This window comes from Tasmannia lanceolata, unplaced genomic scaffold (assembly GCF_043159265.1).
Source record: "Tasmannia lanceolata isolate RefF3 unplaced genomic scaffold, GAP_Taslan_0.1 ptg000016l, whole genome shotgun sequence".
Taxonomy (NCBI): Eukaryota; Viridiplantae; Streptophyta; class Magnoliopsida; order Canellales; family Winteraceae; genus Tasmannia; species Tasmannia lanceolata.
Window position 1 is genome coordinate 12,693,676 of NW_027518693.1, and position 13,228 is coordinate 12,706,903.

The 13,228-nt window shown below is 36.9% G+C and overlaps 1 protein-coding gene across 2 annotated transcripts; it reads right to left on the reverse strand.

Moving 5' to 3' along the window:
• Positions 1–560: 560 nt before the first annotated feature.
• On the reverse strand, positions 561–11,286 carry LOC143848963 (dimethylallyl, adenosine tRNA methylthiotransferase). Of its 2 annotated transcripts, none has more exons than XM_077358002.1 (7): positions 10,950–11,286; positions 10,156–10,244; positions 9,873–10,014; positions 5,452–5,568; positions 5,133–5,255; positions 4,362–4,624; positions 561–946 (listed from the first exon to the last, which is right to left on the reverse strand). In XM_077358002.1, the coding sequence occupies exons 1-7, from the start codon at positions 11,116–11,118 to the stop codon at positions 836–838; spliced, it is 1,014 nt and encodes a 337-aa protein (XP_077214117.1). In that variant the 5' UTR covers positions 11,119–11,286; the 3' UTR covers positions 561–835. The 2 variants fall into 2 exon arrangements, with proteins under 2 accessions (XP_077214117.1, XP_077214118.1); XM_077358003.1 differs by having other exon boundaries at positions 5,452–5,550; positions 9,876–10,014; positions 10,950–11,284.
• Positions 11,287–13,228: the final 1,942 nt, after the last annotated feature.

The following is a 13,228-nucleotide window of genomic DNA, read 5'->3' on the forward strand; positions in this document are numbered from 1 at the left end:
GTCCATGAGGAAATTTAAGTCCTCTCTGGTGGTGGGATTTACCCAATGAAAAAGGGTGCGGGAGTTGATTTTTTCTTATATATTACCTAATGGGCACAGCAAAGATGGGCCCCACCAAAGTATGAGCACATTACAGTTCACTGGTGCAAGCTTCCACAAACAAAAATAGGAAGACTGGAAGACTAATAAAGAGCTTATGGTTCAAAGGATTGAATTTCCTCACATAGTCCTTTAAAATGTTGAAATCTTCTTTTGGGAAGTTAAGGTTGAATGAACCCAAACCCACAAAACAAACTGCATTACTTCATCTAATTATGCTTAAGAAAGAACAGCCACATGACTAATCAAGGAAAATGATATCAGCACAATCATGTTTTAATAATTGCACTAACCCATCTTGTTTTTTATTATTTAAATAGCTGTCAAAGACTATTATGGTTCCCAAAAAGCTCTCACAAGCCAATTAGAAAAGAAAAGACAAGCCGAGTTTGTGCAATTATTAAAACATGGTTGTGCTGATATCATTTCCCTTAATTAATTGTATTACCGATCGTATTACATCCATTAAAGAATTTCTAACTCCCATAAACTCTGCCAGGGTACGGAACTCCTGAAATTAAGGTTAAATATCGACAAAAGCGCTTGCAAAAAATTATAAATGACATAAAAAAGGCCTAAAAAGAGAAATAATGAAAATACCATGGGGGGAGGATCAAAATGGTGACATTTCAGCAACCTTGCATGGATGACCTTATATGACATAGCAGCATAGCAAAATTCATGGCTCCAGACACATCTTCGGACGGGCCAATCCCCGTTGCAAAAGGAGAAGCAACTATGTACCAACAATACCAGACATCCAAGGAACAATTAACGGTGCTCTCGGGTGAGAGCTTCTGTATGAATCCGAATACTTGTCTTTGAAATTCACTTTTGGTTGCTTATCCTGTATTCATAAATGATGAAAGTATCTGATTAGGATTAAGAACGTAGATGTAATTCAAGGCAGGTTAAACAACATATCTAGAAATACTGCGCTTCATACAAGATCATGGGAACCCTGTAAAATAGTATTAAAAATTCCCACTAGAAATTTTGAGAAGGGAAACACATGATCACTCTTTTTTATTAGTAAATTCGAAACGGTAAAAGATTACATGATTACAAGGGGCATTTGCTATCAAAATATTACAAGGAAAATAATAAATGAAGTGCCCAATAACAAAATTGAATCTGAAGTAAGGAATTCAATTCAATCAGCTCGAATGGAAAGAACAAAGATGAAATATTTGGTAACCCATATGAGAGTGCTTAAACATGCAAATGCATCAGCAATAGAGTTACCCCTCTCCAACTAGACATGATGAATATTTCATTCAAAATCAACCAGCAGATACTGAATTTCCACCAACAATACCAAATAGATCATGAAAAGCCATATCAAGCTCCAGTAATCTGGAATTTGATGTCAGCATACATGCCCATAGTGTTTAACCGTCCTTGTTTAAATCCAAAAAACTCCTAGGTAAACATCAACCATAACTCCTTAAAATTCCAAAAGATTCGTGATTTCTTTTTTGAATGATTCCAAAAGGTTCATGATAAATTTCAATAAATCAAAATGAAACTGTTTTCAGAAATTTGGACCCACTTGACCACTGTGCCCCCCCTGCGGGCGCGGCGCTGACATCATCATGATGTCATCATATGAATCTTGTATCTGCTGCTTTTTCTCTTTATATTCTGCTGTAAATTATAACAGTAGCTGGGTTTTCAGATGGCTTTGTAGTGCGGCTTATGGACCCTATAGAACTGCATCGTAACACTGGGCAACCAATGCGAAGCGAGATCTAAGGTAGCCACTTGGGACTGGTCACTTCAGCAAGGAACTGGCTAGTGTAAGCAGTAAGACAATGGACCATTATTATCTTCATTCTACAACCTGCAAATTAATATCTAGGGAGCGAACTCAAAAGAGCAAGACATGCATCTTTGCCTCCCGGGAAGATCCTACTAAAATGACTACCTCGAGTCAAACCTTCTCACAATCCACATGCTCCTCCTAATGAGAATGCCATCCCTTTTTTTCTGAAATGTAATGAGAATGCCATCCCCAGTCTATGTAAGTGGGCAAGTTGTCTGTAATCACTTCCAAGTTCCAACATGACCCAAAGCACTGAAGTAGAAACATTCAATGAAAAGAAACCCAACTCTGACATTGGAAGCCTCAAGAGTCAGTGGACTCTCTCAACATAAAGACATAGAAGAAGACAAATTGAGAAAGAGACATTTCCCCAGTTAAATCTCTTAAAAAAGAACAGCTCATTTCTCCTTGTAGCAAAAATTCAAAGACGGCAAGGGTCGCAGTTTAGACTTGTCAAACAATAGTTACTAGAAACGTCCTAGTTGGATGGGAAGCTCGCTTCCCCAAAAGTTCACTTTGGAAGCTAAAGTATTCTTGCCGCTGCCCGCCAACCCCCCCCCCCCCCCAATATCCCATCAAAAACAAAAAACAAAAAACAAAACCCACCCACAAAAAAAAAAAAAAACATGCACACGCTTCCCATGCGTTTCTTGTTAATTAAGAGTAAGCTTCCTATTTAGGTGGTTATTTTTCCTAAAAGAGTGTCCTCGCCTATTAATAATGCCGAAGAAGCATATTTTAAAAGTGTACAGGTCCGTAATTATGAAACTATCACAAGGGATTTTGGAAAATTCATCAGTTTGAAGCAATAAAACCACCCATACGACCTGCGAAATAGCAAATTACAAAAAAAAATCTACAAATAAAGAAACAAGAAATATCTGACCACACTGCATGATACAAGCAAATTCATGAAAATATCAAGACAAAATGTAACAAGCAGATGCTTTGCCACTTTGCCTCAAAGCATTGGAAAAGAACTTCCAGCTGATGCTTACATAAACAGGCTATAGGATACTCTAGTTTAGTTTCCCTTCAGTAGAACGAAGGAATTAATCTTGTTTGATTTTTTTGTCAATATCCTCTAACTTGATCCTCAATCTCTGCATGCAGAGTTGATCAAGTTAGACTTTGTTTATAGGTTCGAAGCAGGACTTAAAGGGAAGAAGTAGTAACTAGAAGGAGAACTAATGTCTGATGAAAAATTAATGGATAGAATATGAGAGGAAGAAATGGGATCTAACTAATATATCTAATGTGATCTTGGTGAAACTAGGGTTTTCCATGAAATTCGAATGCAAAAATGAGTGAATAGTCCATATCTAATCGATATATAGGTCATAGAATATCGAAAGATAGGGGAAAACCTTAGGTGGCAAAAATATGAAGATATGAATGAAGTATGAGAGAAGATCACACAAGAGAATAGAAGTAGACCGGGAAGCACTAGAAGAAGGATAAAGAAGAGAAATAAGATGTAGAAGAAACAACAAGAAATAAAGTAGACCTAAGATTCAAGAACAAATATCTACCACAACATATTCGAAATCAAGAAACAAAACTACTGAATGATTGAAATCTTGAAATTGCAAAAACAACTCTAGAACAAAATATCAGAGTAAGCTTGAGAGATATAATTTACCTTCGATATAAAAAGAAAACAAGGATAGAATCACCAAGGCATCACACCAAGGACAACCTAGGGTGGCATCACATCAAGATATAGGCGATTTCACATACAAGGGTGTGAAAGGCAAGGGATTTTCATTATGATTTAGCCAACACGATGAATTTATTGCTGACACGTGTCGTGTCATGTCCGACACAACACCCGTGTCCACCCACACTCCTTTTGACAATTGTAAATGTACTGCTATAAGTGAAAGACTTAATGTAGGCGTGTCGAAACATTTTTGTATTGACATTCTGTTTTATTATTGAATATTGTGTTTACTTCTTTTATCATTAATGCTTCTTATATTATAAACAATTATCTTCAAAAAAAAAATTATAAAAACTTCTTTTACCTCTTCTTTAACTAATATTTGTTATTATTGAATTAATGTTGTGTGAATTGCAAACCCTAACTAACCCATCCCAATTGCATTAAAATTAAAAATTCCAGTAAATGACCAACATGCCCCTACAAACAAAAGAAAAAGAAATAAAGCACTACCCATGGGCCCCATCACCATATTTAGCTCCTTTTCTGATTTTCGTGGAGGATGGTCCCCATGAAGGTTAAGGGTATGATTGGAAGAATACCAACACTGGCCTCAAGGTTTATGCTAGCTCAGAAGCACGCCCACTATTTTGTATTTCTTTCTTTTAAGAAACTCATTTAACAACAATAGAGAATTAAATAACAACCAACTTAATTAACTAAGCTACAGAGCCTAACGAGCAGAATTAATAAATATTATTTAGAGAACCTTACCTGTTTGAGCCAGCACTCCTGATGTTTGTGTTCATACTTATCTGGTGAATAGCACCCATCCTCTGATGGGCAATAAACCCATATATTGCACTTCACTTCACCTGCCTTTGCATGTTTAGCCTGATCTAGGCAAGCCTCGCAACAGTCAGCAGCACTTTCCTTATGGTGGGTAAGACCCCATCTGACGGCGGCCCCACCATAATCTGTGTGTGGCTCAGCATGGCATTCAGGTCGAATTGGCCTACCAGGGACAATGTCATCTTCTGCAGAGAAGAGGCATACCACAAAGAATGAAATAAAACATTTCTAAATTTGTTAAGATAAATATGAGATTTATGACTCTAGGAGACTAAAACATCATCGTGGAGTTGTACATACTGAAATCTTTCTTAACAGGCAATAACAGACCAAAAATCCTTGTCTTCACACAATCGGTTGGAATATGAAAATTATCCTTTAGAAATAAAAAGACTTTATCTCAAATTGATCAAGATCAACAAGTATTTTGGTTGATGGAAACTCAGTAGATAGTTAAGAACATTAGGGAAATCTCAAAAGCAGTAAAAAGAAAAAAATAAGTAGATGATTAGTCCATATTCTCCACACCCAGGATGTCAAATCAGAATTATCCATTATAAAGAATGTGTATCAAAATGGTAATTATGAATTATGATTGGTTTATGTAAATGTTGCAGCTGGGTAAGAACATAGGCAAAAAAAGAAGTGAAAATACAACACAGAATATAATTGGCAGATAAAAATGTTTGTTACCAAGCTCTTGTTCACTCTCAGGTTTGTCATTGCTTTCTTTGTTGATAATTTCAGCTGGCATCCAAAGGCCAATTTCTTCCAATAGCAAGACCCATTCAGATTCCAATACTCTTTGCAGCGTCTCTGTGGAAAGGCACTCTTAGTATACTAAACACCAGGGATAAAGTTTTTTTTTTTTTAAAAAAAAAAGGGAAATGGGAAAAGCCATTGAAAAATGCAGCTTCAAGATGGTTGAAAACCTAAGGATATTCTAAATTTATAAAACAAACAATAAAGGGAAATGACACAAGAAAATCCATTCAAAGGGTAGATAATATACTGGCTTCTTCAGCTGAGATAGTTGAATTCGATATTGCTCCCTCAAGAGCCAACTGTTTGGTTTCTTCTAGCTTTTCTTTGCGCCATATTTCTAGTGATGCTGCTACCAAAAAACAGTCACCGTGATACAAAGTAAAGGACGAGAAATAAACAGCAGAAAAATAGAATATAGTCAATCCTAGATCACATGTTTTGATTTTGCGTAGTAATTTATATTTTTATATGAAACAATGAGAGAAAAAGAATAGGGAGATGGAGAAAAAGAAGAACTATCAGATTTAACGGGGGCTGACAAACTCTCACTTAATATACATAAACATGATTAGGGTTATAGTATCTGAGAACAGAGCTGACTACTCTTATGTAACTCAATGGACTACTAACATACTCTAACGTTATATATATATATATATATATATATATATATAGAGAGAGAGAGAGAGAGAACATTTCCTACACACTTGTGTAGGTAAGTTACCTACACACAAGTTACCTACACACTAGCTTAAAATACAGTGGGGGCCCACATTGTTTGGGTGATCCAAACAATTCATTTGAATGGTCCTCACATAGATAGGGTGTCCACAAAAAATCAGATCCATAGGATCATCCCAACCCTACGATTTGTGGAGGTAAAATGGACGTGTATAAACCTTCACAAATTAGTCCATTTTTTGCCTCCATAGTTTGAATGGTTAGGATGATCCTATGGATCTGATTTTTTGTGGACACCCTATCTATGTGAGGATCATTCAAATGAATTGTTTGGATCACCCAAACAATGTGGGCCCCCAGTGTATTTTAAGCTAGTGTGTAGGTAACTTACCTACACAAGTGTGTAGGAAATGTTCTCTCATATATATATATATATATATATATATATAGAGAGAGAGAGAGAGAGAACTGTTGGTGCGCTTAAGCTCACCATTTTTTTGGTGTGCTTAAGTTGTTATAACGCCTCCCATTCGTTTAAATGTTTGGGTCCCGCTTAAGCGCACCAATGGGAGGCGTTATAACAACTTAAGCGCATTTTTGGTGCGCTTAAGCTCACCAAAAGTTTTCTCATATATATATATAAGCTTGATGAAACATGAAGGACAGGGCAGAACAGAAAGAATGTCTGCTATTAAGTTAAAGGTTAAACCTAAACATATAATGTGAAGATGTACAGAAGATTCACTATAGGTGAAAAGCAAACTCTTAAATATGTTAAAGCCAAGACAAGTTATATTCAACAGAGTTGAAATCTATTCGGTTAGGTTCTCCAAATAGTGGCTGCAAAATCAAAGCCCATGTCCTGGGGTAGACCAAGATGTGCCGAACAGTCACACACTAGCCAATAGGATAACACTTGAGCATAACTTAGGAGTTTTACGTGGTTTTGATCAATACTTCTGGAGAACTATGCATCAGAATTAGTGTAGATAACAAGTTCAGGGTGATCAGTAGTCCCGGATAAGATAACGAGTTCTTGAAACACAAAGGATTGACTAAAGGGTTAGGGTCCCAATTGACAAACTCTACCAAAAAAGTTGATGTAAAATGGAGAATTCAAAGCCTTTCTCCAGCCTAGGCATTATTTATCTTGTTTTCAAGAATAATCATCGGCCCATATGGATCTCCCACATCCATATAAGGAAGTAGACTCTGAGCAGACACACTGAAAATTTTTGGTATGTAGAGTATGTATGAGTTCCACTCATGAGAGCCCAATCAACATCACCAAATTCAACCAGGTTTCTACAATATTCACTAGCAAGGAGCAGTTCATCGCTTATTGCTTGGCAGATATCTGATATGGACTTCAATTTGACACAGAGCTGCTGGACGACGTCTTCGGGCATGAGCTAAGGATGGTGGACAGAAGCGCTGGCAACTGGACCACCTGACATGATGATGAGTCAGAAACTTCATTATGTGAAGAGCAATCTTAAGCAGTGGAATCAATAGGATCAAATAAATTTGCTAAGGTGTTATTTGACTAGTTCCCCATCATAAATCAATTGGCAAAGATAGCAACATCAAAGTGGCAATGTTGTCCAGAGGAAAATCCTTGAGAAAGTAGTTATTCCTAATAAACTAATTGACTCAGTAGTGAAAATTGGTGCTAATTGGCGCTAGTGGTATTGTCCTTAAATTGGACGTAGAAAAGGCTTATAATAGATTTGAGTAACCTATTGTGATGTGGGCCCTCCAAAAAGACTGTTTGGTCTTAAATGGAGGAAATGGATCACAAGATATAATCCAATTCTCTATCGCTATTAGTGCAAACGTATTAGTATTTGCTCCTAGAGGGACTACACAAAGTGAATCAATCCCCGCTTTCTTATTAACTTCAGTTTTGATCCTTAGGAATCTATTGTATCTTCACAAAAGCTATTGAGGGTGGTATCCTTAAAGGATTTGAAGTTGTGATCAGTGGTCCTCCCACTGCCAATGTGTTGTCTCTAATGCAATTATTACAATTGTGGCTCTGTCAGCCTTGACTGAAGATTTTTTTTTTTTTTTTCTTAACGGTTTGACTGAAGAAATTTTAAGCCAAAAGATCAACAAACAGGCGTCTACGGTTTGCAGTATCAATGTTGATGGAAGTATGATGCAAAATCTAGTTTCGATTTTATGTTGTGATCAGTATTCCTTTCCCATTGAATATTTGATCCTTTCACTAACGGAAGGTGCTCTCAACTCCCATGACTGGGATATGATGATTGGAAGAAAAAGAAATGAAATAATCAAAAGCGTAGGTATCTCTCTTTACCAAGATGGATCACCCTTATAAAAGCCACCCTCGCTAACATCCCAACTTACTTCATGCCCTTATATAGAATCCCCCCAACGTGCGGCAGATAGAATTGAATTTTTTTAGTATGATAAAATTGAAATTTTTAAATGAATATTATCCAGAACAATGACCCTTCTATTTCGCAAAGTTCATTTAGTTAGTAAGCAACAAGTTTGCCTTCCTAAGAGTGAGGGTGGGCTTTGAAAAAAATGCATTGGCAGGCAAAATCCCTCTTGGCCAAATGGTGATGGAGAGTGTGCTCCAACCATGATGGCCTGTGGGTAATCGGTTCTCATGATTAAATATCAAAATACAAGCGTCCTCAGTTAAAGATTGGAACCTATGAGGTCCGGATATTTGAAACTCTTGGAAAAAAGAAATTTAAATAATTCCCAAAAGGAAACATATTTAATATTAGAGATGACACAATAACATTTTTTGGCTTGAGTGGTGGGGGGTATTTCCTCTGGATTTTTCCAATCACTTTAAAATAGTTATCAAACCTAAGCTTAGGTAGTTGGTACATAGAAGGAACAAGCTCTAGTTTCATAATCACTCTTATCATTAGAGAAGGGTTAGCCTGAATTGAATGACCTATTTTGTATGTTGTGAAATCCTCTTTGTATGTTGGGCCTATGTAGCCGATGATGTTCCTTTGTAATTTTCTTTTCCTTAATAAATTTCTTGTTACACTTACAATTTTGGTTTTGGTATCTGCTTCAGTTTTACCATGTTTCCTGTATGAAAATGGAAAAATGCGGTCATTTCATGTCGGTTTCGGTGGAAATTTAAAACCACGAAGGGTATTTGAGGGTGGGTGATTGGCCTGACCTAAGAGGCCTTTTCGAGCGTGTGGCACCCGACCTAGGAGGGCAGATCTGATACCATTGGATGAAGGTTTGGGTGCCCCCCCCCCCCCCCCCCCCATCTCTTCTCTCCCTGTTGCTCCTAGAATCCAAACCTTCTAATGGTTACCACTGCCAAACAAGATTAACACCACGGATCAGCTGAAAAGAAGGGGTTTCTATCTTGGAAACAGGAGCTATCTATGTGAAGAAAATGAAAAATCTGTTGATGAACTCTTTGTGCACTGTAAGTCGACTAGGCAAATCTGGTACACAATCTTTAAGTGGTTCAGCTTACAATGTGTTGTACAAAGATCCATCACAAATTGTTTTAGATTGCAGGATTGCAACCATGTGAGGATGTTGGGCCGATTTCTATGGCAGGCCTCGCATTTTTCTAAATTAAGAGGTGAATAAAACTTTGTGATCTCCATCCATACACTATGAGATACCTCAAGCTTTCTCTTAGCAGAGCTCAAAGTCAAGTACAATTGGTACCATTTTTTGTAATGGTAAGTACAATCGGTGCCTTAGCCCCAGACTGTTAGGCCTTAGAAAACGAAAACTTTCCCTTATTGAACTAACTCTAATAGAAGAATTGTTCGATACTGCCCCCTTGACACCCTCATCCAATATTACTATGACAGCATAGTCCCATGTGATTAGCATGCAATCCAGTTCTATGAAATATTTTATACGCTTTTCGTGTGCAGTTCAAGGTGAACGTGATGACCAAAGCAACTGAACCAATCAAAGTAATACAATCAGGCAATATTTACAAAATCAAATCATACCCACCTTTTTGTTCACTCACATTCGCATTAGCATTCAGCCCTTTCAAGCACTGGAGAACTTCATCAGCTATCTTTTGCTTCATGGGCCAGGATAGTTCCGACACCCTTACTTCTCTGGAGAGTTCCTCCTTGATTCCCTTCACCTTTTAACAACAAATGACAACTAGTAGCATCAGAGGAAGAAAAAAGAAAAAACAACCTCACAAATACCAAAACCACAATAACTATAAAAGCAACAGATAATACTATCAATAACAAAAAAATTCCAAAAGTGTGACTTTTACCAGTCCAACAAGTTCAATGGGTTCGGCCGCCTGCCGAACCCGAGTCGATTCCTCCATCTTCCTAATCTGATCGTTGGTATATTTAACAGCTACAAAACAAAAATAAATAAATAAAAGAACCCTCTTTTACACATCAAGCATCAAACACTGAAAACCAACAAAAGGGCTCTTCCCAAAGAGTAACTTAGACCCAAAAAAATCAAGAAAAAAATGAAATATAAGACATGAGTTTTTTCTCCACTACGCATTGGTATAATTAACAGCTGCCAAACAAATAAAAAATAAAAACCCCATTTTACATAACAACCATCAAACAAAGAAAACAGATCAAAATATGAAATCGGTTCTCCCCATAAGCAAATTAGACTCAAAAAACACAAAGAAATCAACAGAAAACGCAATATACGACATGGGTTTTTTCTCCACTACGCATTGGTATAATTAACAGGTGCAAAATAAACAACACATAAATAAAATAAAAATAAAAAACCTTTTTACATAACAAGCATCAAACAAAGAAAACCAATCAAAACATGAAATAGGTTTTCCCCACAAGAAAATTAAACTCAGAAAACACAAAGAAATCAATAGAAAACGCAATATACGAACGCATTGCTATAATTAACAGGTGCAAAATAAACAAAACATAGAAAAAAACCGTTTTTTACATAACAAGCATCAAACAAAGAAAACCAATCTAAACATGAAATGGGTTTTCCCCACAAGCAAATTAGACTCAGAAAACACAAAGAAATCTACAAAAAAACGCAATACAAGACATGGGTTTTTTCTACCTGTAAAAGAATTTTGATTATCGGAGTTGGGGAAGATGAAGAAAGAAGTGTAGAGAGAATGCAACACATAAAGAGCTGCCACAATATTGATAGAACAGATAACAATGGTAGCTCTCTTGTAAGAACAAAATTTTGCCCTCCCTTGATTTCCTAATTCTAACCTAGGCATCTTCCTTATTCACTTTTTCCTCTCTCTCTCTCTCTCCTCTTCATCTGCTGCCCAGCATCATCTCTAAAACGAGGAAAGATTTATTCGGTTTGTTTAAATTCGGCTGAGGGTTTTCTTTTTTTTCGGGACTGGAAAAACAGTTTCTTGCAGATTTGGAGGGACTCATTTAATAGAGCGTGACCTCATTGTAATATAACATTGTGGGTCCCACCCTTGGTTGATCTGAACCCTCCATTTGATAGGCCTAGTGGCTTTAATTTTTGGGCACATGAGATGAAAAGTGACCAAAGAGATGTATCTCTGATGAACGGTTTAGATTAATCAAAGGTGGGACCCATTATTGCATCATGAGTGTGGACCTGAAATTGTGGTCCTCCTAATCTTGAGGGTATTGTTCGGGGCCCAACCATTGTGATCCAGCTGGGCAGAGGAAAGCAACTGAATGATAAATGGAGTTTTCATGCTGGATGGCGCACTATTTTTAATTTAAGCTTTTAGAGCATGCTTTAACTGGTTAGTTGGGAGATTGTTTGACTAATGATATTTTTTTAGGGGAGCTGATGTGAGGTCGGCCCAATTAGATGGTCTTTCCCAATATATTGACATATTGGAGGGCATTGATACAATATATATATATATATATATATATATATATATATATATATATATATATATATATGAGGAAAGTGAAGCTACACCGCCGGTGTAGCTAACTTAGCTACACCGTCAGCTTAAAATACAATGGGCCCACATTGTTTTGGTGATCCAAACCATTCATTTGATTGGCCCTCACATAGATAGGGTGTCCACCAAAAATCAGCTCCATAGAATCATCCCAACCCTTCAAACTGTGGAGGCAAAAATGGACAAATTTTTGAAGGTTTTTACACGTTCATTTTTGCCTCCACAAATCGTAGGGTTGGGATGATCCTATGTAGCTGATTTTTGGTGGACACCCTATCTATGTGAGGGCCAATCAAATGAATGGTTTGGATCACCAAAACAATGTGGGCCCATTGTATTTTAAGCCGGCGGTGTAGCTTCACTTTCCTCTATATATATATATATATATATATATATATATATATATATATATATATATACTAGTAAAAAAACCCGTGCGATGCATGGGCCGACAAAGAACTGTATGGACCACGTCATAGGTTGATCTAAACCGTCCATGTGATGGAACACAACATATATAGGTTGTGCCCCAAAAATCATTTCCATAGGCTGATCCTAGCCGTCCAATATATAGAGGTTTCCATAATTCCTCTTAAATCGGATGGTTAAGATCACCCTATAGATTTTTTATTAAAAAACCATAAAGGAGGGGGGTAAGATTGAAATTATGTGGCTTTAATGGGTGCATTTGTTAAAAAGCATAAAAGAGGGAGTAAGATTGAAAATATGTGAGTTGAATGGGTGCATTTGTTAAAAAAAGTCAAAAAAAGTGATGTGTAATTCTCATAGAATTTTTCAAAAATTCAAAAAATTCTCTTCTTTTCTCTTCTCCTATATAGTATATAGATATATAGGGCAGTGATAAATCGAACCCCATATATCTTAAATCGACCCCCTATGTGTCTATTTCTCCTCTGGGTTAGAGAGAGAGACATGGGGGGGTCGATTTATCACTCCCCAATATATATTGTCATTATATTGCAATGTTTAAAACCATGGTCTACAAATAGTGGGAGCATCAGTATTAATTGGGATTTTAGACATGATGATTCGGTAGGTAAGATACTAAGCTGGGATCGAACCTCCGACCTTCCTGACCATTGAGGTAGATTCTCATTGCCTATATCTGCCAAATTGGAATGTTATTCTAAAACTTCATGGTTAGATGTTTTGGATCTTTGGCCATCAAAAGTAAAGAAAACGTCCACTTTAATTTAGTGTAAGAGGTTGGAGGGTAATACCTATTGCAGTAGGTTCCTGGTCAAGCTCTTCTGGACAAGCACTTGCAATGTGAGCTCAAAAAGGGAGTACGGAAAGAGGGACCATGGGCTATACTTATTCCGTATGTGATATGCTACTTCCTAAAATGGCATTTTGCCTTCTTCCCCTCTAGACTAAGATCTCAGTCCATTGTTTCTTTTAGTAA

What these genes read in the sequence shown, in the direction of transcription:
- LOC143848963 (XM_077358002.1), bottom strand. Translation starts at nt 11,118, where the DNA reads ATGCCTAGGTTAGAATTAGGAAATCAAGGGAGGGCAAAATTTTGTTCT. An exon ending in TAATCAAAATTCTTTTACAG is followed by an intron (nt 10,245 to 10,949) that starts GTAGAAAAAACC and finishes TTTGTTTTGTAG; the next exon opens with CTGTTAAATATACCAACGAT. An exon ending in TATCTCAGCTGAAGAAGCCA is followed by an intron (nt 5,256 to 5,451) that starts GTATATTATCTA and finishes GCCTTTCCACAG; the next exon opens with AGACGCTGCAAAGAGTATTG.